Genomic DNA, 27,992 nt, shown 5'->3' on the forward strand with positions numbered 1-27,992 from the left:
CCCCTCTCCTGTTTTCTTCTCCATCTTCACACAGCGAGGGTGGCTGTTTTCACCGAGGCGCAGGCACAGCACGCCGGGGCCACGCTCCTCAGCCTGTTGCAGCTGCACAGAACAAGTGTCACGCCAACAGCCTCGAAGTAAAACCACCACTGCTGCCTCAGCCCGAGGCACCTGCAGCTGGGACCTCCTTTCCACCAGCCCGCACGGCAGGGCAGCTCGCAGTCACAGCGGCTCAGGGCTGGCAGACTGCGACACTGGGAATTACGAGGCTGAAAACATATAAAAAAAATATAACAAATAAAAAAGCTGGGCGACAGTTTGGAAGCCTCCCGTGAAGCAGGGCAGCACCAGCCCTCCCTCCGCAGCCTGACCGGGGCTCTGCAGCCCACCGCTGCCCCTCAGCCCCCCGCGGGGCTGTGACAGGGACAGGGGCGGGGGCGGTGACAGGGACGGGGGCGGCCATTCCCCGCCCGCCCAGCTCGCCCAGCGCCGGGCAGCGGCCCAAGGCTTGGCACGTTCCATTCCCCTCCCGTCACGGGGAGGGGGCGATTTCAGAAACCCTCCTCCCGCTGCAGGAGCGGGTCCCGCACGCCTCTCCTTCGGCTGCTGCCCGCTGCTGAGGCCGAGCCGCCGGCTGGGGGGCGTGAGATGGCGGCGGGCAGGCGGCGGAGCCAGGAGGCGGCGTGAGGGAAGCGTTTGGGGGGGGGACGGGGCGGAGTTGGTAGGCTCCGGAGGGGCCGAGCGGGGAGCGCTGGCGCCGCGGCGGTCGGTTGGGAGCGGCGGCGCCTGAGGCGTGAGGCTGCCGCCGCCGCTCTGAGGGGAGCCCCCGCCGCCGCCGGCCACGATCGCAGGGCAGCAGGTGCAGGGCGGCCGCCTCACCACCGCCACCATCATCCCCACACGGCCGCCACCGCCCCGCGGCCATGCCGGCGGTGCAGAAAACGGTGTCGGAGATCCGCTCCCGCGCCGAGGGTAAGCGCCGCCGCCCGGCAGCCGCCTCCCGGCCGGGCCGGTACCGCAGCGCCGCGGGGAGCCGGGCTGAGGGGGGCGGCTGTGCGACGGGGCGGCGGTGAGGGGGGCTCCCGCCGGGCCTCTGCGGTGGCGGCCGGGTGCTGCCGCTTTTTTCCGCCTTGTCGGCTTGTCGTTGTCCTCCGGCGGCGATCCCAGCACGGGGAGACCCTACCTGAAGGGCTCGGGCTGTGCCGGTGTCTGTAATGCCCGGCCGAGGGTCGGGGTTTAAGCCTTGAGGCAGCAGCAGCGTGCCCATAACTGCCTTGCAGAGAGAACTGCTGCAGTGAATTATTACAATATAACGATTATTGCATGCCGAAATAAAGCGTGAAAATCACAAATACGAACGCAGCAGCGCATTGGGATAGCTTATTGTGTTGTGCTGCTGTACATCATGACAGTCGTGTCACCGGAATGACACGCGCTCGGTGAGGTGGGCATGCAGCCTTTATCCCTTTGGCTATGTCAAAGGTTTTGCACATAAATCAGGCCATTGCGCTGCGTAGAATAGCCTTTGTCTTTGTTTGGTCATGTAGGAAGTAAAAACTTTCTCCTTGTGTCTTTCAACCTTCTTCCAAACAGATTATTTTTTATATATATATTTGATTTTTTTTTCCCTATGCTAGCAAGAGAGTGAAGAAAAAAATTGGAAATAAGATGTTTTCTTGACCTTCTTTCCTGTTTATACCATCTTATGTGCCTTTCTTCCCCAGAAGTAGGTTTGCAAGATTTCTGGCACTACCTATTACTTCCTAGGCAAGGTTAGCTGGCCAAGAAAGTGGAGGAATACATCTTTCTGAAAAGCAATAAGGAAGATGCATGCTTCCAGGGATGCTTTTGAAATGTGCTTACGGCCAGAGCAGCTGTGATGCAGTACCCACTGTCATTAGCAGAGGCGTATAATGGCACTGGCTAGAGGTCCAAACACTGCTTAATTTCATTTTTTTTCCAGTCATTCTTTCCAGGTCAGTTGGTTTTCACTGAAAACTTAGCATCGATTTTCCCAATTTATTTGTGCTTTTTTCTTTTTTTTTTTTTTTTTTTTAATCAAATAATTACAGGAATCTTGAGGATTATTAAATGAGCAAACGTGACATTCCATAAATGCGAATGTCTTTCTAAGAAGTACAGATGTACTGAAAAGGGGAAAAAAAAAATCTAGTTTATATGAACAGTGTTCAAGGTTGGATGACTGTAGAACAGGGATAGAATACAGGGATTAATAGGTTTCTCCAAAACACCTTTGTTAGGACTGAAAATAGATATGAAATTTCTTTTAAGAAATACAACTTTAAGGAAATGATGTGATAGCTTTTCACCATAACAATAGAGCTGCTACATTGTATCATGCTGTACTAGCCATACCATTACTCAAAGAGAAGACATTTAAAAACTGTTACTGTGTCTCCACTCATAGATCAATATGAACCTTCCTAGTTTGTTTCGTTTCCATTCAGTTCATTCACAATGGAATCGATTTCCATGAGATTTTTACTTTTTTTTTTTTTTTTTTTTTGGTTCTTTTTGGCATAAATAGCTTCCAAATTTATTCTGTGTGGACAGTGTGGCTTGTGGTTCTAAACAGTGCTTCATAAGTAAATGTCACTATTTTCTAAGAGGCTTGAGAGTTCTGCAATGTGAGTGATATCCCCAGCACTTGAAATTGACATAAAGTATCTGTAAGACCCTGGCTCTGGCCATGATCAGAGTCTCTTAGATAAGCACTGTGCAAAGTGATGATAGCGCAGCCTTCTGGGACCTCCACTGAAGTCTTATCTATGGCGTAGAGTAGGAAACTCTTGGTTAATGGCAAGGTCATTGTACATTCTTTGGAAGCCACTGTTAATACTGTAATCACAAAGAGCAGTGTTCATAAGCGTTGTAATAGCATGGGCCATTCCTTAGAGTAGCCTGAGACAGGAGGGGATCTGATAGAAAACCTAATATTACCTTCTTTGTTCTAGAATTTCTGTGTTGTATGGGGTTAAAACCTCATTTTTCTCTCCTGGCACTGCAGCAGCTAATTTCTGCCTCAGAGACCTTTTCCATGGATCATGAGTTACCTTATCAGTCTGGACTGCCTTGACATCATCTCAGAACTAAGCCCTCCTCCGGCATAAAGAGATAGTAATACTGTTATTAGAGAAAATAGGCTGCTGTGATCAGATAGAATAAACCAAGACCTGTCAGAATGATGCACACATGTATCATTCCCAAGAATTGGTTGGCAGTCACAGAGGATGCAATACTATAGTCTGTAAATTATCACAAAATAAAAATTGTAGGTGTGTTTACGTCTGTAAGACAACACATGACCTGCATCAAGAAAAGAGCTTGGTTAAAAAACAGCTACTGTTTTGGCAGTATTCTGCCAAACCACTGCAGGATCTTTTACTCTTCATGGCTGATAAAAGATAACCAGGTATGCCTATGATCCTTTTTAATAGATTTTTGCCTATTATTCCTGTTGTAAAGAACACTTGCAGTTCACCTTAGGAAACACTGCAGTTCTACGCAATTGGCATTTGCACCAAAGAAGTCTTGCTCAAGGCATGGAAGGTCTGGCCCTCCTAAACTGATTTAGGAAATCTCTACAATGTGTTCCCATCACCAGTAACCTTAATTCTGAATCTGTCCCGGGCTTCAGATGTTTGGTGCTATAGACATAGCATCCATGTCATGTATTCTGCAGTTGCAAAACCCATGAGGAAATCTTTGAGTAGTGTAGCTGACGTACAGTTAGTTAATACAGTAATTAACTATGCTTGTTTTAACTATTTATAGCTACATGGTTAATATATGTATCTATTAAATAATACGAAGTTGAATTATTGAAAGCTATTTTTTTTTTCTTTTGATGTATTCTGGGAGAGTGGAATCGGGGTTGACAGCTTTTATTAGGGTTCTCTAATCTTCTGAAAATAGAAGCATTAATCCTTTCCTTCAAGTATTGATAGAATTCAGTGAACTATATTAGATTGTAGAGAAATTTGAGTTGCTGTTGTGCTGTCTGCCAGCAATATTAATAACAAATTCTTTGTATTGTTGGAGGAAAATGCCTGTGTGAAAGGTAGGTGAGGCTGAACTTGTGCAAGTTGCGATGACTTTCATAAGAAGAGTGTGATCTGAAATTCTGTAGTAATCATCAGATTATTTTCAGCAGACTGTCCAGTTTTGTAATTCCTAATATATCCTCAAGCATTTATACTACTGGACTGTTGGACTATGTAACATTTTATCAGTGTAGTGCTCATTATTGTCTCTTGAGTCTGTTCTTTTTCTTAACAATTTTGTTTTGCAGACCATGTTGAGATTCCCAGTGCTTCACGACTGGAAAAATTGGGTCTAGTTATCATGCAGGCTTGTCAGCTTCAGCGGTGCTGGCAGGTTAGAGCAGCTGATTGCAATTCCCCTCCTGTACTTTGACTCCTCAGAGGTACAGAGGGCAGCTTCTCAGTGCCAGTTGTGTTATCAAAGTTTTATCATGGCATTGGGACTAATAGCTCTGAAGGCACACTTTTCTCATAGTGATACCATCTTTAAACTGTGCTGTATTCTACAGGAACATGAGCTAGCAGACTTGCTAGTCTAAGAATTTCTTGGCTACAGAACCAGCTTTCAAAGCTTTTGAATACCATACTTTGAGAATAAAATGATTATAAAATAAATGATTAAGAGCTGTGTATTAAAATCTTTTTGGTGATTTGAGTGAGTTTTTTCTCCCTCCACTTTCTTTCCATGGTATGATCTATCTGTATTTATGGTCAAGGAAAAATTGGAAATATGAAAAATTTTTGTACAGTGTTTACTGTTTAGAACTTATTGTTGTTGTTTTATCTATTGGTTTAGAAACGTCATTATCAAAACTGATTTAGAAAGAGTCCCTGCAAATACCGTATGATGGAATATAGTTTCCTGTTCTGGATTTTTCATCTTGGAAGCAAAGTATGGTCTTTAATGGGTTCTCTTATTGGAGAAAGCGCAAGTCAGTTGCTTGGCTTGTTGTTGTTGTTGTTTTATTGGTTATTTTTGTTTTGTCCCTGTAGCAGCATAACTAAAATTTATATATATATATAATCAGACGTGATTCCCAAGTGCAAATTAGCTTTAAAACTTGCCAGTTCTGCATAATAAATTGTCAGAGTAGTGTGACTTGTTCCAATTCTTCCATATTTTCCAATTATTCTTTTTAAAGTGCTGACTTGCAACTTTTTTCAAGTCAGATGCTTTTCTGGCAGTGGGACAGATAAGAGCGTATGCCATAGAACCTGTATGATAATTCAGCTCTGGTTAAATATCAGCAGTGCTACAGACTGCAAAAGAGGAAGAAGGATCTCGCAACGTATTTATTCTTCCCAAATGACAGGTCTTGCTTAGAGCAGCACCATGGTTCCTGACTGAAGTGTGATAATTGCAGTTTTACTCCTGCTGGCTAGAAGACTTCAAAATTATTGCTGAGTGGTACTTTAGGATTTGCTGTTACCTTAGATAAGAACCAATATGGAGTGACGCTACTTTTAATGCTAAGCCCTCAAACAATGCCTTTCTGATCACTTGGTGTGATGAACAGACAAGAAACAAGTTAGGTGGGCTCCAGTTTAACATCTGTAGCACAGCAATAATCATGTCCTTTTTCAAAAGAAGGTTAAAATGATTGCTTCATTGTATGTGCTTACTCATAAACTTCACAGTATTTTTTTCATAATCAGATATATGCAACAGCTGATGCTTTGCTATTGACTTTGCATGCGTTGTGGTTTTTAGCTTTCCTGTCTGGGTTCTGTACTTCACGGTTTTCTATTTTTTTCACTGTCAACTTTCTGAATATTTGGGTCAGTGTTCTTGGAACTTTCTAATAGATTACAGAATGGTAGACAACTTGATTATTTATTTATTCTTACTGTGTGTTAAATGCATCTTTTTACACCCCCTTTGCTAAAAATGTAGCTACTTTCACCAAGAGGTGATCTGGTGAAATTTTCCTTCCATTCTCAAGCATGGATGTCCTTTCACTTGTTCTTGTGATTACTTGTATGCAACATTTTTGAGACAGGCATCTGCTTATTTCATTAGTAGGCTGAGTTCATGCAGATTGGTTTGATGCCAGTGGATTCTCGCTCTCCTTGAGGAAGAAATACAGCACTTAGTAGCTTCCTTTTTGCAACGTGGTCAGCTTTCGTGTAACCTGCTGCACTGAAAGGCAGTCAGCAGTTGAGCTCTAGCCTGTTTTTTAAAATTTCATAGAGATGTAGCTCTTAAAAGTCTAGGTGTGATATAATACAGTTAGAGTCAAGTTTGTGAGCGTACTTTGATGGATGTCCTACTTCATATTTGAATGTGAGTAGTTTAAGTAATGCACATCAGACGTGATTTCCCATAAGGTGCTAGACTGAATGAAGCATTGTAATTGTAGAACAAATTTGTGGACTTGGTTTCTGTCACCTTGACTGTAGGTTGGTAGGCATACAATTTAATGTATGTACTACCATGGTGTGTAATACCCTTCTTTTTTAATTTTAGTGCCTGACACTATTTTGGGCCATTTTTTGTCAATTTCAAAAACAACTTGTTGTCAAATTCTTTATTCACCTACTGTAAATAAAGTGTCCTGAAGATTTCCATGCAGGTCGTATTTGAATAAGTTACTGTAATTAAGGAAAGCTTTTGGTGACTTAATCTGTTTATACTAGATGAGTGTGGGTGAGACTGCAGAAACTGGAAATGCTTTGTGATGGTTTTCTGAAGAAAACAAACAAACCCTGGAAATGAGACAGATATTTAATTGTAATTCTAGTGGATGCATCATAGAGAAACTCCCATTCACACTCAAGGTGGTAGCTATTAAATACTTGGTCCTTTGTCTTGTGAAACTAGTGGGAAACTTCACCTACATAACATAATGTGTAGGCTTCAGAAAAAAAAAAAAAAAGAAAAAAAAGTTCTAGGCTAGGTCTGCCTCACATGTAGGCTAGGGTGGTAGGGTGTCCCCGAAGATGTTTGGCATGCAGAGAGCCCAGAAACAGTGCCTGAGGCTTTTTTTGCTGTACAGCTGTGCAGCAAAGAATTTTCTTTAACCTCGGGCAGTTGTGAAAATGAGCAGCTTCACAGCAAGAAGAGCGTGTCCGATTTCTGACCAGGCGTAAGGCATCTGGTACTAACCGGGAAAAACACACAGCAGAGTAACTGAAACCTGGGTGTGCTGACTCTTGACAGAAGGTTTTGGGTAGGTAGTGGAAGCAAGACATAGTGATACTATTCCCAAGAGTGGTATATTGTAAAGAAATGGCATTGTGGGAGGGTGGGATGTAGCAGCTCTTTATCAAATGCTGAATTAAAATTTCAACACTTCTGTTTTCTCTGTACACTCTTTCTGATAATCACATCTGAAAGTAGAGCGGTTCAAAACGATTTCTGTGTCTTTTTTGCTTGGAAAACATTTTAGTCACTTAAATTAAGCATATTTGCCATCTTAGTCAACATAATAAGTTCAGTAATATATGAACTCTTAGGAGTCTTTATATGTGTGTACACATACAGACACAACCAAGGAAGAAAAATTGTAATTTCTTGATACTGAGTTTTGTGTGGGAGTGTAGCCTGTACTCTAGTGGATATATTTCAAAGTTTAGGCAAAGTGGGAGAGATGTGTAACCTTTAAAACTTTGAAGATAGTCTAACACGCCCTTTGCTGGGCTACAAAGGGCTGCATGTGAGGCTCAGAACTTATTCCAAAGATATATTTTTAAGTAAGGATTGAAGAACGTGAATTCAAGATAAAAGAAAGGAAGTCAGTAAATGTTTATGAAGCTTCCAAGCGCCTTGTTGATGACCTTTTGTTTTAAGAAGAACAAATAAATACATTATTACTAACATACAAAAATAAATATCTATAGTTCCTTTGTCTTTTAAACAAACAGGTAATACATGTTTAATGCCTGCTAACATTTGCTTTAACTCTATCACTGTTAGTACTCAAGGTTTGTACTTCCAGAAGCTTTAAAACTAATGCCGCAAAATCGAAATAGTATTCTAGGAATGTGTAAACTCTTCCCTTATTTCCTGAAGTTAGTCAGGCTAGGTTGGTACTGAGAGAATAGTTTCCAACTGATCCACCAAAGTTCTCCCAGGATCTATTTGATATATTCTATTTGATATGTTCGTTCCTTCAACTGGAAGGTGTTGTATATCTGGGATGAAATCCATCACACTCGCCATGTGATGGATTCAGACTTGGTGTGACTGGTTGTGCCTCTGTGATGACTGACAACCTCACCTTCATGGTGATGTGCCTGTGTCCAGTGGTGTTAACCTGTGTGTGCTCATGGAATCGTGTACTGGAGGTCACGCACAGGAGGTGCCTTTCTATGGGTGGGTAATGACTGAAATAGGAAATGTCTGGCTTAGCCTGCCAAGTGCTTTTGTGTAGTTCATTAAGTCAAAAAGTAGTGTGTGGGCACCTGTTTGGGGGGGCAAGTCTGTTAGGCTGGCTGCTCGTCCTCGTGGAGGGAATTCTTGAGATGGATCCTGAAGCTTGCCTAGAAATGTGAGATGTGTGCCTTTCGTTGGGGGAACTGGAAGGATTTCCAGTGTAGTAATACCAGGAACCACAGGTTCATGTTACTGGTGGGAAAGTCTGCATCAAGAGAGACTTACCTAGTTGGGATAAAATTGGGTTAGGGATCACAAATGGGAAATACAGAAGGCTGTGGGCTCTCCTGGGCTGTATCTGTGAGTGCCGATCTCACTGTCAGGCCACTCTGAGTTGTCTTTGAAAGCTCATGGTGGTCTGGGGAGGTTTCTGAGGACTGGAAGAGTACAGTTGATCAAATTGTAGGGTAGGTTGCATTGTTTTTTTGCATTTATTTAGCTTTAGTTATGACAAAGAATTTTCTATGAGTATTTCTCAGAACAGGTGAATTAGGCAAATAAATAGAATTAGTGAGTCATTTTGATTTGATAGCTATACTAGACATATACTTTTTGTATTTAATTTCATTGTTCGGACATCCTCACAGGGAACTATTTTTCTAACATTGAGACTAATGGTTAAACTTTTGCAAGGTTTGTGTAGGAAATTTACCTCTATTCTTATGCAAATTCTTAATTGTTACACTACAATAGTTATGTGTGTAACAATTTAGTTTAAAAGAAGCATGAAGAGGAAAGTGTGTTACATGTATATGTGGCAAAGCAGGAAAATAGATCAAGAAGTATGGAATGAGTCATGTAAAACCTATAGTAAATGTCCCTTTATATATTTGATTTTCTTTTAAATTCAGCAACAAGCAATGCAGAAAAAGCTTACATGCAAAACTAGAAACTAATATGCTGAATGATCTGTTTACAATATGAAGATTTTCTGAGTTTACATTGCATACTTGTCAGATTACCAATAATACCAGTAACGAAAAAGCAGTTTAGTCCTGAACTTCTTGCTCTTTTCTTATGTTGCTGTTTGTGTATTTCTTTTAATGTCTACCTTTTTAAATAATTACTTGCCCCAGTACTGCAAGTAAGATCACTCAGCTGAGAAGGGGAAAGATATATTTATATTGTTATTATTTTGTATGCTCTCTTCTGGATTGAAATGCATCAACAGACCATAGTTAATTTCATATTGCCATGAAGTGGCACAAGCTATTTGAGGGTAATCATTAATTGAGCAGATGTTACAGTTATTGTTCATTATCATAGCTTTACAAAGCTTCTTCACTACATGCCTTTTACCTTCCTTTCTTAATCACATCTATAGTTTAAGTGGCTAAAACTTTATTTGTTTAATTAACATTGCTTTTATTGTAAGAAACAGATAGAGTTCACAGTCATGATAGACGTATTTTTGTTATTATGAAGTGCTTTGAGTCTTCTGTGTGTATGTATTCCTGTCCATTTATCTCTCTATATTAAAAATCCTTCCATGTCCACAGGCTATGAGAAGACAGATGATGTTTCAGAGAAAACTTCTCTAGCTGATCAAGAAGAACTGAGAACTATATTCATCAATCAGCCCCAGTTAACCAAATTCTGCAATAACCATGTCAGGTATTAACTCGTGTTTTGTTATACTTTTTTTTTTTTTTTTTTTTTTTTCCAGAGTGTTGCATACTGCTTAGCAAAATTTAAGAAAAGATTCTGTTTATTCCACCTCTGCCATTTCCTCCAGCCACTAGTAGCAGTCACTGACTCTGGAGGGAGGAATGAAGTTCAATGACTATAATATCCAACCTGTTTAATATACAAACCTGATCTTCAGAATTTTTAAGAACTGAGTGGGGAAAGTTCTGCATGGGACCTTTACAGCTGCACCATTGGCATATCCCTAAGGGTATGGGTTAGTTGAAGTTCAGTTTATCTTTGATTTTCAAACATATTTCTGGTAGCTGGATGCCAGTGTAGGTGTGATTTGCTTGAACATGTAATTCTGTGCTTTGGAAACTCTGCTTTTTATCAGTCAACCAACTACAAAGATGCTGTTGCTGCTTATGAAACTAGTTTTGAATTTCCAGGTTGGTCTTTAGGACTCTGCTGATTTTATTTTTTTTTAATTTTTAAATTTAATTTTACGAAATATACTGAATGCTCATAAGTAACATATATCTAGATCTGATAATGTCCTTCAGTTCTGTTGTTAAAATTCAAAGTAATTGAATGGCAAAGATACTCCTGTCTCAGGCAGGTGTGTTTTCCGAAGGTACATTTGATACATGCAGAAAATTTATAGATGTTAAGAATAATGTGGTGTCTTTTTGTCATGGACTTGAGATACTTTATAAAGCTTTTTGTTTGTGTGACTTATCTTGATTAAGTCACTCTTGACTGAGTCACTTACCTTTTCTGCCTTTTTCTTTGTTTCTTGACAGTGTTTAGCTCTGTATATGATATATCAATTCCACCTTTAAATTGAGTATTTTATGCAAAGTTAAAGTAAATGTTATTAACTTTAAAAGGAGTCCAAAATACTCTTATTAGTCTTTTGTCTATCATTTTTTGGTATCATTGTTTTAACTGTTATATTTTTAGGATGTTAACAGTCTGCTCTTAAATGAGTGTAAGGCAGGTGAAAGGATGGGTGTTCAAATATTTTGTGTTGATGGCTTAGCCAAGATACTTACACAAGGATAAGCTATATTCTGCTCCTCCAGGCTTCAAAATTACGCAATATCCAATATTTTCATTTTTTTAAAGAGGTAAAATTTCAGTTCAGTGAAAGATACAGGGTTTTATATTTAATATTTTGATTTTTATTACTTTCTCTAATATATTGCATCATTTAAATACAGTTGATCCTATTAATTTTTTTTAGTCTTCAAGATGCATTAAATCATGAAAATTCATATGCAGCACAGAAGCCCCACAGCTCCTCAGTTTTGATTTAGCACCCTTCTCATTATGCTGGCTTGACTGATAATTCTTGCTCAAGAATTTTGTCTGCACTTGAGTCATGGTGCAGAATTGCTCACCAAGTGCCTGCCATAGATTGCTGGGTAAGGTACTGTTCTGAGACATCAGAGCTGTGAGCTTAAGTCTTGTATTACCTGCTTCCTCAGTGCAACCACTTGCCTCTTCCTCTTCATTTTTTCCCTCTCCTTGTTGCCTGTAACGGAGTTGCAGCAGAGCTTGACTGCTGTCCGCAAAACACACAGAGGTGACAAGGAAATTTCTTACTTCAAAATTAAAACTCACAACATTTTTTGTGGATGATGGGTGCTTTACTTGGTTAGCTAGATCATAGAAGTGCGTGGAAATGTCTATGGAAGTCTTCAGATTTCTTTTTTAGTCAAAATGAATCTGTTTGCTCACATGGAAATCACAAAAGATCCTGCTGTATTTGAAAGCTTGTATAACTGAGAGGAAAGGAATACATTTGAAATTTTTTCTTACTATTAAAATTGTACTTGGTTTTCTCTTTGTCTTTTAGCACTGCAAAGTACAACATAATCACATTCCTGCCAAGGTTCCTTTATTCCCAGTTCAGAAGAGCTGCTAATGCATTTTTTCTTTTTATTGCATTACTTCAGGTAAGATCAACAACAAGATGCTAATGTTTGAAACTTACTGAGAGAGCATTAACAAAACAAAAATTCCTCCTTTGCTTTAGATGTTTCAGCAAATGAAACATCTCATACAGACTTCTTTGCTGTTGCTCTAAGTGCTTGGAACAGCTTTGTAGGATGCTTCTGCAAAGGAAGCTCGCACTATTTTATAGAGGGGAAAAAAAGAAAAAAATCAGAAGTTCAGGGTTTCATTATCTTTCTCCATCTGGAAATCTGTGGTTTCTAAACATACAACCTCTTGACCCCACCTGGCATCTCAGCTAGTCCAGTAGTCCAGCAGCATTGCTTGTGGTGCCACTGTACTTCAAGCTAGTAGATGTAGAATGTGAGGCTGAAACTGTTTGAGACTTGGCATTACTGGATGAGAACCTGGCAGGTGGGTGATTTGGGTGTAGGAAGAGGAATAATAGGAAGTAATCATGGAGTTACAAGACCAGCATCTGCTATCAAACCATCAGTGACATCACAGAAACAGGAGTAACAAATACAGTGTAATGGAACTGAGGTATGAACTGGTGCCCCTTTGCTTTCATATTTTGCCTGGAAAATAATGTGTAATTGGAATGGGGTGTTTGGGTATATGTGTATGGAGGAATGAAAGGGCAGAAATAACTGGAGAACTGATAGGTCGCTTTGACCTGCAGCTGACTTATAGACAATTACTAAGTTTCTGCCTGGTTTCCATGTAAGTGCTTGAAAATGTAATCTAGAGTAACTCTGAAAACAGATATATATTCATCTTATTCCAAGAAAAATAGCATACATGCATATAACATTGTGGTTTCTTTCAGATGCCCATTGTGGCCATAGCAAAAAGAAATTCATATAATTCATAAATAATACTGTCGGTTTTTCAAAACCATTTATGTTTAGTTGAAGATGTGTTCTAACCACATCAAGGACTACTTATTACTCTACTCTTCTCTTGCAAAATCTTGTAGTCATATGGGCTGCATTGCCTGTTCTAAACCTATTAAGGCGGGAATACTCTACCCTATCAATGTAGCCTTTAACAACTCTAGTCAATATAAAGATAATTATGAATAGCTATCGATATATATCGCATAACTAACATCTTCTCTGCATTCATTTTATGCACACATGCACTTGCATTATCTATGCCTATACCTGCTTAGCAAAAGCTAATTTCTTCTAGTCTTAGCTGTTTGAAATTTGTCATATAACACATTTTTGTCATATAACACATTTTGTATAACACAAAATCTTTTAGAAATTGAAAACCAAAGGAATTTAAAATACCTTAGAGTAGTGTCCACTTTAACAAAAATCTAAACTGAAAAGAAAAACAATTGTATGTTACGAATAAGTATTTAAATTTAATTTGAAATACAAAAAAAAATGAAGGTGAATCTTCTGCAGATACTAAACCCTCTGAAAGTAACTGCTGAACATTGTTCTATCTAAAATGTAAACATTGTTTTGTTGTATCAGCTTTGTTTGATTAAAAGACAATACCTTACTTGGAAATAATCATCACCCTGGCCAAATAATGAAACCAGTTTTCATCTGTGTTTGCACAGAAAGTTCTGCTTCTTGTATTAAAGCATGTTTTGAACCAGGAATTCAAACAATTTTTTTTTTCTTTTTAATAGCAAATTCCAGATGTATCACCAACAGGCCGTTACACAACATTGGTCCCTCTTTTATTTATTTTAGCTGTAGCTGCAGTGAAGGAGATAATAGAAGATATTGTAAGTATTTAATAGCAATATTTTCTAAATATTTTGTTGTTTTGTTTTGTTTTGTTTTGTTTTGTTTTGTTTTCATAGATCATATTGCAGAAAACCTGTTGAATAATACTCTGCCACTTTTAAAGTTTTAAAAACAGCTTTTCTGCAGCTGTGAAATCCAGGTCAGTGCATCTGATGAGTCCTTTTTTAAGGTCAGATGCATAAAATCTGTGGTTTCACTGTTACAATTTTGCACAGTTTTGTAGACAAGCAAGGGGAATAGGCTTTTCAGTTTTTCCTGTTGTCCTGGCCCAGTGCAATTTATTGTTAGTCTTTAATATCTTGTTGATAAATGTGATATGTTGATGTTTCATGGCCAGGAACACAAATGGAATGCTTATCTTTGTTAGGCAGGTGTCCGCCTATGCCAAGCTTTCCTGGAGTCACTGTATACAGTAGTGGTTGTTTTGCTTTCTTGTTCTATTGAATGAAAATTTTAAAAGAGCCAGGATATTGTCATGGCTTGGCAGCGTCCATTCTAATTTCTCTTATTTTGTGGGTAGGGAAAGGAATGTCAATCTTTGTTTCACTTCCAACAAAGGTTGTTGAGGTTTTCTCAGTACCTTCTTGCCCGTTCTTTTTTGAAAGCATATCACAGAATGTCTCTCTAATTCAGGTAATACAAATGAGTTAGCTTTAGATTGCATCATTTGTATCTAAGGAATTAGTCTTGATTTACCAAATCATTCTTCAGATATCAAGAGTTTCTTCATCCTTTTTGGTTCTGTACTAGTTCTGCAGATAAATTATATGGAGGATAAGATTTTAGATGTAATATATCAGAGAGTGCCTTGTCATGTGGAGGACAAGGTTCCTCGTTCTTGGTATTGTGGGCTGCTCCTCATGACTTTTGTAAAGCGTTGCAGGTAGTGCTATCTTTATAAGCACAAGAAGAGTAAGCTTCCTGGGAACATCAGGTGTATTGTGTTTGAACAGAATTACAGTGTATGTGTAGAAACATGTTCAGGAAGAGGAGTGAAGAGCTACAAAGAAGTTCTGAAATGGAGAGTGGCTGGGCACTCAGCAGCCTTTTCTGCTGACACTCCACTTAGTCTACTCAGTTAACCTTGAGAATGGATGGTAGGCAAGATACATTGCCCCCCTGGGTTTTGTGAAGTTCCTGGGCCAAAGAGTTGAGAGGTCCAACAAGAGACAATGTTGTGTCCATTAATGTGTTCGTTCTGTTTTGCATTTACAGTGTTTGCCGCCCTATAGTCAGCTTCCCCTTAAATGTCTTTGTTGCTTTCCATTTAGATAAACAAAATCCCTTTTAAAAAGACATAAAATCAATTCATGCTCTTTCAGATATTTTTAACAATTCTGCTGTTCATGCTTACAGACTTACACCATCTGTCAGTGTCTAGGCAAATATAAAACTGAGGCTCCTGCTACTGTACAGAGTGTCCTTTTTAAAATTATCTCATCTTCCTCCTCTTTTATGTCATTTTGTTTCTTTCTATCATTACGCTTTACAACATTAATTGTATAGTTAGGCGTGGAGCAGAAGTCAGCAACATGTTGTGGGTTGGGTCTTTTATTTGGTTGCTTTTGCCATGTATCAGCTTAAACAATGAAAGTTCTTATTACTAGTTACTACAGAATTACCTAAAGACAATTCACATATTATTTTTCCTTTTGTTAAGTTTACATTGCCTCAGCATGTAGTTAATTCCTAGAGTGCTTAGTTGAAACCGAATGAGTTGAAGTAGCTGACGGGGAGAACTGAGCTGCTAATCAACAGGCTTTGTGTGTGTGTGTAGCTGATGATAACGGGAATTTCTCACATACACAGCTGAGTTTTACAGACCATTGTCTGAAAAAGAAATCTTATTTTTTTCTAGTGAAATAGATATGAAATGTAACATTGCCTCCTGGTTATATCATGCAGGAATATTCAGCTGTGACAGCTGTACTTTTTTTTTTTTTTTTTCCTGGGAAAGCTTACCACTTACTCCATAGTAAAAAACATTCAGTATGTTTTCCTTCCATCCTTAATTACATTTTACTTTCTTTACACAGTGAGGTATCTCAGATCTTCAGGAATGGTTATCTTCATCTGATACTAAAGCAGGATTAATCTGCTTTTAGATGACAAACTTTATATATTGATATTATTTTGATAAGTGGATTTATTTATACTTTCAACTCAAGAACCAAATGTTTCCTTTTCTAAAGTGTAATCCCAAGAAGTAGAAGATATAAGCAGAAGACATTATTCACTAACAGCATGTGTTTTCCATGTATGGTTCAAAAGCGGTAGCAAAACTTGTGATGTGCAGTGCAAAATTATTGACAGTTTCCAATGATTTTCACCCAGCATAGCTCAGAAAGCAACTAAAATTAAACTGTTACTTTTCAAGCTGGAGGAGATTCTCCCTCTGGGCAAATAACTACCTGCTTTGGTCAACTTACTGTGTCTTCTTGTCAATCAAAGGCTGTTTATCAAAAATCAGCCATCTTTTTGCAAAGAGTCTGATGATAATCTGTGACAAACATTTCAAAAATAATATCTTACCTTAGTCTTTGTAAAGTGATAAGGTGCCCTTTTAAGACCTGGCAGCTCAGAGTTATACCAGCATTTTATTAGAAATATGGCTCTTAAGTAGGTCAGCTTATTTTCATTTTCATTTACAATGTTGCTTCTGATTTTTTTTTTTCTGTTTAAGAGGATTGAATTCTGTACCTCTATTGAAAAATCTGTTTTAGTAGTCTCCTAAGCATTTTGTAGCTAATATGAGTTTGATTATATCATGAAAATACTGCTGTTAGTAGCCGCATCAAAACATTTTTATCAAAAAGCTTCTAATACCTATATGAAAACTGAGAGACATTGGGGTGAGGGGTTGAGTTGATTTTGTTTGTTTTTTATGTCTTTTTCCTGAAGTCTGCAGGTAATTATATAGAAGTAAATTTAATTTACTCAGTCATAGCTTGACTATATCTGGTGCTTACCTGAAGAATTCTTTCACGATCCTTGCTCTGTTAGAGTTGTCTCCCAGTTGCAAGGAAGGGCAAAGTTACAGAACGTAAATACACCACATTCTTGATCAAGGAATTTGTTCAAATAGTGATTGTGTATGTGAGAGTTACTAGAACACTTTTAGCCTAGAACTGAGTATGACTTTCTTGATAATCAAGACTATGCAAATAATCTATAGTTCTGTCTAAAATGCTTTAAAATCTGTGTATTAAATTGATAAATAGGAGGGAGTAATAAATGTGTTTTTCATCTTAAACGTGAAAGTTTTATTTCAGCAGAAGCCTTTAACCACTGTGCATTTTTAATTCAGAAAAGGCATAAAGCTGATAATGCGGTGAACAAGAAACAAACTCAAGGTAGGAAATTTTTTAAAGCTTATTGATTGTGGTTGTGTAGGGGGGTGATCTTGATGTTTTTTGTGAACGTTAATGTAATCCTAACTGTTGAGTACATGGGTAAATGAGCTGGAAATTGATTGTGCAGATTTCGTCAAAATTGGGCACAAAAGTATTGCTAGCGCTGAGAAACTAGTTTAAGCTAATGCAGGATTCACATAAACATAACACTGATATCAGTGTACTCTCAAAGCAATATTTGAGTGTATTGTCAAATACAGTGTCAAAACAATAATTAAGAAGTTAATCAGTACAGTAATCCATAATTTTGCTTTCATCTATTCAGCAATTCTGTAACCCTGAAAAATAGCAATGTCAGTAGTGTGTTATATATTCAGCTCTACCTTCAGTTGTGTTTTAAACGCACAAAATTGTTAATGAAATGACACATGCCTGTATGGATTCTGTATATGGGTTTTCCTTCATATGTGTGTTCATAAAAGACCGTCTGTATCTCAGTTAACATTAGGTTATTAACTAATTCTAATTTTTTTATTAATTCTAAATTTTTGTTACTATTTGAAAAAAAGAAGAAAAAAAAAAACTTAGAGGATTTTAATGTGCTAGGCTGTATTAGGGACAACTTTGCTTTCCCAAGCTGCACATATAGACACTAGACACTGTCATGCACTCTGATGCGATGAAGCAATGTGGTGAAGTAATTTTGCATAGGGCAGATGGAGCATGCTTTTGAAAGATATTTGTTAGAGACAAAAGAGAAAAATGGGAGACATGAATGTGAAAGCCAGGCTCAGAAGACTTTATGGGGCAAGTATTCTATAATATAAAAATCTCACAGCAACACCACTCTATTTTTTTTCCTCATAAGAAAACAGATTTAATTTAATGTCATGCATGTTAATTATGGTTAAAAGCTTTTTTACTTTGAAACTTTTTATTCCGATTACTAATTTCGTAACACCACATTATGATACAATCGATACCAGATTTAACGGATAATTAAACCCTGTAAACTGTTCTGATTCACCTCGTAATAAGTTTCTGTGGTACAAAATATATCATATAAAGAAAGTGTTGTATAATTTGGATGCTTGACCTGAACTTACAGAAACAAAGCATGCTGTAAATTTTTCAGTAAATGTGGTATGTTTTCATGGCATTCCATAAGGAATCTGACACATACTGCAATTAGATTATACAACTGGAGAATTCTTTCTTTTATACTGTTTTTTGTTTCAGTACTACGAAATGGTGCATGGGAGATTGTCCACTGGGAAAAGGTGTGTATTTACATTTTCAAGGTGACTTTTGGAGCAGAATACAGATCTAATGTTTGCTTTATTTCTCCAAATGTGTATCATTGAGAAGAATTAACTGTTATGACGGGAAATATATCATCTTTTGTACTTTATTTTTTTGTGTTTGTTAATATTTGTCTCTTAAAATGTACTTTTAAATTAAGTTAGTTTTGACGTCATGAGTCAGGCAGAACTACCATTTAAAGGCAGCCTTTAAATTCAGTGAAAAATCACCTGAGTAGTATTACTGGTGTAGGATTATTCATATATGGCAAAGCTGTACAGTTCCTTAGTATTACTTGGAGTTCCAAGGAATAAGCTTCTTTCTAGATGCTAGTTACTTGGTGTATTTTCAGAATTACTTAATTACTTCAGCTTAAAGCATAAGAAAGGCTGTTAAGTAGTAATTAGAGGAGGGGACTGTTAAAGGTAACTTTCAGGGAGTAAATACTAAGCTTTCCATCTAGTCTCTTGGTTTTGTTGGTTTCCAAACCTGAAAAATTGAACAAAAATTTGATCCACAATAATTTGGAGATAAGATTCAGGTAAAAATTCTGATGAAACCTTTATGGAAACCAGGGTAAGGGCTATAGCATTAGCACTATAGATTAATTTGATCTTTAACTCAACTTAAGTATTCTAAATATTAGATATATTTATTACAATAACTAACAAAATTAAAAAAAAATGAATTGGCAACAGCAAGATAAGGCCTATTGAAGAGATTTCCAAGTAATTCAAAGGCTTTGAGTGCCTGATGCCTATAGGCTTCTCTGGAAGTGTTTTAAACTTCTAACAGTCTTTCTAGCAATTCAGCAAGGTAAATATTTACTATGCTTAAAACAAAGGGATAACATATTTTGTTTGAGACCATTAACCAATTCCCAGTTTTCTTTCAGGTAGATGTTGGAGATATAGTTATAATAAAAGGCAAAGAGTATATACCTGCTGACACTGTACTGCTCTCATCAAGGTAGAGATGCCCACTGATGCTTATAGTGTAGAGGCTGGTTTCTCTACCCTGCATTTATTTATTTATTTATTTGTTTGTGATTGCTCCAAGGAAATAAGGAATAAACAAAAATCCTGCTTCTTTTGAGTATAATCTTTCATTTGGGAATTTATCATTTCAGGCAGTATTTCATTAAGTTGTGTCAATTGCAGTTCTAAAACTACGCTGCCATTCTGTTTACCATTCATTTTTTTCTACAAAAAAAAAAAAAAAAGAAGTATGTTATTTTGTTACTGGGTGTAGTGCAAAAAAGGTTGATTTGTCTAAAACTTGGACATCAAATTCTGTATTTTACCAGGCTGGGTTTTTGATATGTACATAACAAATTGTATCTTATATTTAAATTGAAATGAATATATTGCGGACAACAGAAATTTGTTTAATAGATACAGTCACCCGTTTGGTAGTTGAATCAGAGGGGAAAAAAACAAAACATGAACATAAAAAATGAATCATCAAACTGGCTTTGTCTTTGAGCTGAACAATCACTTTATTCATTAAGATATTTTTTGAATAATTTCAGCACTGAAAGCAAGACTTAATGTATAGTGTGTAATATAACTGTTTTTACATGGATCAGAGGTTGTTTATCATCATTTCCTTGGACAGTTTTATTTAAGAAATCCACATCTTACTATGTGGAAGATGAACATTTTTCAACATCTATTTAATCAGGTCAATTGACAATATGTTCTAAGATTTTTTCTTTTTTTTATTTGCTTTAAGATTATCTAAATAGGATCAATTGTATTTTGATTTAGTACTCAATGTTTACTATGCAATGATAGCTACCTTTTTCTGGTATGAGTGGCAGCATTATTGTAATATGTATAATTATGGCTTAGTTGTAAACCATCTACCACAGAAGTTAATGAATAGGTACAATTAATTAAGTTAGAATCCTACACATTTCTGTGACAAATTGTGGTGTATACTACATTATTTATGTCATGTTCCATAATATCTCAAAATTAAGTGTAGTGGTTTTGAAACCTTTCTATTATTATCATGTTAAACAATTGCCAGATAATTCTGTAAATTCTCCCCCAGTCTGTCTTTGTTCAGTATTAATGTTTACTTCAGATGTTTTTCTATTCAATAGCCTCTATAAAGCTTTTACTTCTGCATTTTGAGAAGCATTTATAAGTTTTGGTGGTGCTACTCCACCAAGATCTTCACAGACCATATACCATGCAGCAAGAACATTTTGGCCTAATAACAGCTTCTTTCATCCTAACTCTAGTGTCTTGCAGGCAAAACAGATTACATCCTCTCAGAGCACATTCTTTATAATCCTTCTGAGTAAACTCCTACATTTGTTTCTTTGCCTAGATTTCTTCCCTGTTTTGCCCTTTCTAATTTTTAGGGTATTTGCATTACAGTGTTCTCCAGCTGTAGTTGTAGACATAGAAAAATCCACCTATCTGCAAAGCTGCCTTTCCAAGCCTTATCCCTCGATGGGAATGCTGTATCTTGCGTTGATAAGTTGAAATAATACTTAGCTGCTACTGGGCTTATTGGGAATGTTACCTCTTCGCTTCACCTCGCTTTGCCTCACTCTTGTCAGAACAAACAATCCCAACCATGACTTATTCACTTTGAATTTTCCAGCCAGCTTTTCTTCTAGGATCCAGTTTGCAAAGGTGATTTCTTTAATACTGATTGCTTTTGTGGGTCCAGTTCTGGCATTTTGTTCCAGCTGAAACATCTTCCTTAGTTATGTAACTGGGGGTCTGTGGAAGCTCTCCTGCCAAGAGACGACCTTGTGCTACTACATTACCTGCAATTCTGTGTGTGTACCACCACATGCTCTTCTTTTCCAGCTCTCGTCTCCCCAAGGCCCTGCATTCTGCAAGCAGACAGTCTCATCAGTTTTGCTTTGCAGGTGTTTATTGATAGTCATTTGCATTTTAGGCTTCAGCAGCAATGCAAGTCTGTGGGCTTGGTTTTATATCAAACTAATGTTATTTGGTTCTTTTTACCAATAATAGCAGTTTCTGGAGAATTACAGTTTCCTAAGATAATTAAGATCCTGCTATTTTTTACAGTGGAAAGGCACAAACCACTGAGACTTAATTCTGTTTTGTTCTTGCAAGTTCACTGAAGATCGAAAATAACAAAACTGAAACCAAATACAAAATCATTTTCTGCAAGCTGACTAGAAGGGTTCTTGTCGCCTGACTCTTCGGAAATGTTGGTGTAAACCTTAATGGTTTTTATGTACTTATTTTTGATAGCATATGGTGTGGCTAGAAACTTTGTCAGGTCAGAAATAACAGCTTTTTGTTTGTACTGTTAAATGTCAGTGTTTTCTGCAGCTTAAAGTTGGTACCTTAAAGTAAAACAATCCACTAGAATAGAAATGGAAATATTTTAGTTGTTTTGCTTCTTTGACCTGATTAAAATAGATTTTGAAAAAATTGTCATCAGATGTTTTAATTAACATGTATTGTTTGTATAATAATTTCAAACTCTGTCTTTTTGTCTTTGTCCATTTGTTTTTGTTTTGTTTTGTTTTCCCCTATCACTTATTTTTCTGTTCTAATCATTTTCAAACTGGGATGTGTAGGTGGCAGTAGGGGAAGTAGTGAAAGTGACCAATGGGGAACATCTCCCAGCTGATCTCATCAGCCTGTCATCAAGGTTAGAATAAACTAGTTGCACAGGATACGTGTATGTGGGTCCTCGTATACCAAATATGAAGAACACTGATATGTTGATAATCTTTGCTTTACTGTCCATCTTTCTTGGACAAAACCCACACATTTATAAAATGAGAAAAGGTTCAGTTGATAAAAGTGCAGATCCTTTAAAGTGTAAATACGTGGTAAGATTCCAAGAAATGAGAACTTGTTTCAGACCTTATTTTTAAACTTTTACACTATCCCCATGAAATTTTATCAGACAAGCTGTCATTAAGTAAATACACAGTAAAACACTGGGATAAGTATGTCTAATTCATTAAAGCAAATTAAAAACAGACACGTTCATACCAACTCATTTTCAGAAAAGAATATAGTTCATTATTGATAGGACTGGTAGAGGACCCTCTGCACAAACATGAATGTTGCACAATCTCTGCCGCATGCAATGGCAAAAGCAGCATTGTTCTTGTGTACTGTGTCAAAATGCATGTTTCTTAGACATGTCAGCTTTATGCTATCATCTACGCTGTTGCTGGACTTTGTTTTTTTCCTAAAAAATCAATGGGCCTGCCTTGATCTAACTGCAATTTGTTTACTTTGGAGGTCACTGCTATCTGCTAAAGTAATTATAATTAAGCATGTGTATCACTTGAGACGTTTTTGCTGCTTTAGTCTTTCTTAAGTGCTCCACAAAAAATATCGTCTTTACTGCCAATTAGAATGTTAGAATTGTAGTAGTGTTTTACACAGGTGATGCCAGCCAAACAATCTAGACAGAAGCTATTTACATTTTTAGAAAAGTTTGCCAAGAAGAAAATACTTTCTAAGAGGAATTTATGATAATGATTTTGCACATTTTAGTGGTTTCATTTTGCAAAAATACTATGTTTGAATGTTTGAATAACCGACACCGTTTTAGAATGATTCGAGGATAAAGTTAAGTCACTTACCAGTAGCCACTGTTGCATTAACAAACTCAAAAAAACTCTTGATTTTTGAATTCCTTGCTAGAAAGAAGGAAAAAAAAATATTATCTTTAAAGTGGTATAGAGAGTAAATATTAATTCTTCTAAGTTGTAAAGGTTTTTCATGATAACTGGTCCTTTGCAGGATCTTAATTTATATCACAAATATAAATATTAAGTGCTCTGTTCTTATGCCCAGAAGATGGGAGCTGAGTGGAGTCTGAATGGATCTGATCTTGTTTACCATCTACTTGCAGAAAAGTCATTTTGTCCTTCTTTTTCTTTTCCTAGTTATCACCTCTATAATGGTTACATGTTTTCAAATCTATTAGTGTTATGCAACACATGAGATCACTTTTGTGTGTTACACACCAAAAAAAAAGTTTTCAAATTGCATGGAAATAATGGATATATTTCAAAACTGAAAAAAAAAAAAAAAAAAAAAAAGCCCATAATATGAACTTTTATTTAAGAAAACCCTTTACAAGAAAATGTTCATATCTATCCTACTGCTGCATGCAGTAGTAGGCACTGTGATTGCACTTCATTTGTACCTTTGTATAATCTCATGTAAAAACTTAAAAATGAACAAATAAATAAAATCTATACAGCATTTTTATGATATAAGATGATAACTTTTGGCAAACTTTTCTGACAATGTGAAGTATTAGTAGTAGTTTTACAGATTTGACTATACATTATTCTAGTTCTGAAGATTTGATAAGGGGAAAAAAAATGCTGATTGCCTAAATAGATATTAAAAGATTAAAGAAAGTTCATGGATTTTGGCATTATAATATAAATTTAAGGATTTTTTTCTCTTAATAGTGAACCACAAGCTATGTGCTACATCGAAACATCTAATTTAGATGGTGAGACAAACTTAAAAATTCGACAGGTAGGAATTTCATTTTTGAGAATATTACCAATATTTTAAGTTATTATTGTTTATAAAACATTTTAAAACATTGATGTTCATTTTAGAAGGCTCTGAGATTTTAATAGATGAAGTTAAAAAAGTTATTGGTTATTGCTATCTCATAAATGTTTTCGTTCAATGCATTAAATAGAAGGAATGAATACTTATTTCTAAGTCATTTCTTGGACTTCAGGGAATTTCCTTTGGGAGAAGAGGTGGATTTGTAGTCTGAGTTGTTGCTTTGTTTTTAGAGGATAAAAGAGTGAGAAGCACTGCAGAAAGAAGCTGCTAGTGCCAGTATTGCATTTGAGGAGCAGGTAGGGGATGGTAGTTTTTGGCTGAGTGTGCAGTGACTGTGCAGGGACATTCTTGCTGAGTTATATGATTGGTTGTGACCCTGTCATCTTCATGATATTTTAAGATACCAAGGTGACTTTTTTTACTCTCTCTAGCATCCAGCAATATGACAGCAAAATGTAGTGGTCCTATTCTATTCATGTAGGAATGCTGCCATATCAGATTTATAATACATAGAATTTTATATTGGAAAGTGATTTTTAATGTCATGACAAACGAATTTTGTTTACAGGGTTTGCCTCTTACATCAGATATAAAGGACATAGAAAGCTTGATGAGACTTTCAGGCAGAATTGAATGTGAAAGCCCAAACCGACATCTCTATGACTTTGTTGGAAACATCAGACTGGATGGGCATGGGTATGTAAATGCAAAGGAAAAGATCTTAATAGATTCAATCTATCACTAGATACGTAAATGTTGTTAAACTACTAAAGTTAAAATATAAATTATGAAGTCTTTATTCTGTTAAGACTAGAGAGGTTAAAAAAAATATTTCTGATGTATTCTGTGCTAGTCTTCATTCTTCACAAGATTACAGGGGTAAAATCAGATGTCTGCAATTTGACTTTTTATACTAGGTGACCTTCAGAAACCAATAGATATCAATAATAGAGGAGTATGAATCAAATTCTAATAGTTTGGGGATTTATAGCTAGTAACTCACTTTGTAAGGGTCTCATTTCTTGACTGTCTCTATTATTGAAGCTGAATATAGGTAGTTTCTTATTTATTTTTTGTTGTTGTAGGGTTTTTGTTGTTCTTTTATTTGTGTGTGTATATAAAATATGTTTTTGGAGGGGAACTGAAGTAGTATGTGCTTCAGACTTTTCTAGTTTAATAGGTTTTCCTATTTCTCCATATGCAATATTATCCATGTTTCTGTTTTTAGACTGATATATATACTACTAACTATTTGTTAAATACCTTTTTTTTTTATATTCCATTTTTTATTTACTGATTTCTTACAGATGCATTCCGGGAGTTGTCAGTCGCAAGAGTGTGGATCTATTATAATTCCACTGTACTTGTCGTTAAGAAGAGAAAAACATTTACCTGTAATTCTTCTCTGAAGGTAATAGTTATAATAGATCCACACATCTGTCCTTCCTCCCTGGCTAGGGAGAAAACATGCTTTTATTTTTAATTGAATTATTTAATTTTAAATTTGAGTAAAAAGAAACATTAAATGTGCTCATGGCTATTATGCCTCAAGAATGTGTAGGAGCATGCCATCTGCTGGTCAAGCAATTTGTCATTTGAGAAATTCAGTTTAGAATATAGTTCCTGTGCAGTAGAATAGTTCCAGAAGTGTGGTTCTAATATAATACTTACCTTCAGTGAAAAAGAATTGCAGGTAAGTAACTCTTTTCAGACACTGACCTTATTTCCAAACTGACAAGTCAGGGATGAGTTCTCTTTCTCCCTATATTGACTGAGTCACTGTCCCTGGAGGTGTTCAGAAGACATGCAGATGTCTTAGAGGCGTAATTTAGTAATAGACTTTGCAGTGCTAAGTTGACAGTTGGATTTGATGGTCTTGGATTTCTTTTTCAACCTAAGTGATTCTCTGATTCTATAACTCTTACTACAATTTTTGGCTTCTTGGCTTGATCTGTAGACTAAAAGAGGCCAAAATAGTTTTCCTGGTATCTTTTTTTTTTTTTCTTTTTTTTTTTTTCTTTTTTTTAGTGTGTTAACTTTCTGCAAGGGGTGCAGCTCTTTGTTATGCTCATAAACATATAGAATCATGTCAGCTGGTTTGAGGAGATGAAGACTGTTATTGGGAGAACGGAGAAAAGTTCTTTAGTCTGGATGAATTTGAAATTATGATTAAACAAATGACCCAGAGAAGGAGGAGTGAACAAGTTAAAAATGAGGACAGACCTAAAATAAACATTTTCTTGAAAGCTATTTTAAGGAAATTGTATACATGTATAACAAAACGCAGTCTGCATGATAACAAAATCACTTTGGTATATAGGCTTTCAAACTGTCTTAGTTAGTAGCTCTTAATATGGCTGGATAGTGTGCTGAAGAGACTGAGAACATCCCTTACTAAATATAAGCAAAGTGTGTTGCAGAGGGACCATTAGTTACAGAGTATAAAAGAAGAATCAGATAAGCTGGAGCAGCTTTGAGAAGGCTGAAGCCATGAAATACAGATCTGAGAGCTCTGTCAAGTTGTAGCAGCGTAAATAGCAGAGTAAATAAATAGCACAGCTCTGACAAGTCATAGCAGCAAGCCATAGCAGAGCAGTCACAGTGATGGTCAGTAGCATGACACCTGGCAGATCAGGGCTTTCTATGTTCCTGGTTGTCTTGCTGTCAATCTTCATCGTCTTGGTCTGTACACCAGTTCTACTGGAAACAACTGGCTGCAGTCATCATTCTGTTTTGATTGTATTCCTAATAACAGATCCTTGAGAATAAATTCCTGTCACAAGAGGTACCCGTTTGAAGGCAGTCTTAGAACTCACATGAGTCTTACTTAGAGCAGTCTCAGAACTCAGGAGGAATCTTAGAACTCATCAGACTCTTTAAGGAAAGACAGTCTTTTGGCATTTCAGAGAAGGTCCATATTTGAAAAGGTTTCCAATTTATCAGTAGTTAACTTAGTAATAACTTTTTTGGTTATATGCCTTTCATCTTTTATCTGTTCAATTCCTGTTAGTCTTAATAGACTGAAAAACCTGGTTATTTTTGGAATGACATGTAATCCATTATTTAAATGTCTAGATTTTGTGCTGATGGGTGATCTAAAAGACTCTGAATCAGAGCAAGGGATGAACAAAAAACAGTGCAGACCAATTTTTGTTGAGAACAGGAGTCTCTCTTCATGATTATTGGATAATTCAGACCCCAGCAGTTCCTTTCATGCCTGAAAGGAAATTTATTTTCTTTTAATTTTACCATGATACGAATACACCACAAATACAAAAAGAACACAGTTCAAATTTAGATAGCAAGTCAATTTCATTATGTTGTATATTTTGTATTTTTTCCCTGATTCTTTTTATGATGGCGTACATGCACCTTGAAGTATCCCCTGTTTTTGATGGTTATGTCATTCAACACTTCAGTGGGAGGGGCAAATGATGCCTTAAACATACAGTATGTTCCACAGTAATGTCCTAGACAGTACGTTGTGGTGGGGTAGAGTTTGTTCTTTGTTTGCTTTATATGGGAAAGCATTCAAACATGTTTGTTTTTTGTTTTTTGTTTTTTCTGGAACAAGTTCTTACCTAATTTCTGCAAGAACTTATTACAAAAAACAACTTTACTCTGTTAATAATTGACACTGTTAATTTTAGCAGAGGAAGAATGTGTTGTTTTTTCTTTACTTGCAGTCTTTGTATCTTTAAAGCTTGTGTATGAAAAGAGAGAAGGGACATGAGGGTCCAGAAGAAATTACTATCTGAAACTTGCTGAGACTGACCGTATGCTCTCTGTGCTACCAGAAGTGTTACCAAATCTCATGGCTTCTTCAATTTATATCTTATATATCAGAGGTATAGCTGCTGTCTCTAAGCAGCTTATATGCTCTCCTAATAACATGTTGGTTTCAAAGAACTCTAAAGACGGTGGATCTAAGTGAGAATGGCAAACACTAAAGCACTATTGACAGGTCTGAACTAGTAGCT

The 27,992-nt window shown here is 36.8% G+C and overlaps 1 protein-coding gene across 11 annotated transcripts in view; it reads left to right on the top strand.

Annotated features, from left to right (window-relative positions):
• Positions 1-766: 766 nt before the first annotated feature.
• Positions 767-27,992, top strand: part of ATP8A1 (ATPase phospholipid transporting 8A1) — a 112,195-nt gene continuing 84,969 nt past the window's right edge. For 3 of the 11 annotated variants that reach the window (XM_082759462.1, XM_082759466.1, XM_082759469.1), the window contains exons 1-9: positions 767-972; positions 9,939-10,053; positions 11,930-12,029; positions 13,679-13,777; positions 17,107-17,152; positions 18,392-18,432; positions 19,350-19,423; positions 23,901-23,970; positions 24,581-24,708. In XM_082759462.1, the coding sequence (XP_082615588.1) occupies positions 924-972; positions 9,939-10,053; positions 11,930-12,029; positions 13,679-13,777; positions 17,107-17,152; positions 18,392-18,432; positions 19,350-19,423; positions 23,901-23,970; positions 24,581-24,708 (722 nt within the window). In that variant the 5' untranslated portion in view covers positions 767-923. Of the gene's footprint in view, positions 973-9,938; positions 10,054-11,929; positions 12,030-13,678; positions 13,778-17,106; positions 17,153-18,391; positions 18,433-19,349; positions 19,424-22,031; positions 22,106-23,900; positions 23,971-24,580; positions 24,709-27,992 lie in introns of those variants that run through there. The other 8 variants (XM_082759465.1, XM_082759467.1, XM_082759468.1 and 5 more) reach the window with 8 other exon arrangements.

Source organism: Aythya marila (genome assembly GCF_965140915.1).
Source record: "Aythya marila genome assembly, chromosome: 4".
Lineage (NCBI taxonomy): Eukaryota > Metazoa > Chordata > Aves > Anseriformes > Anatidae > Aythya > Aythya marila.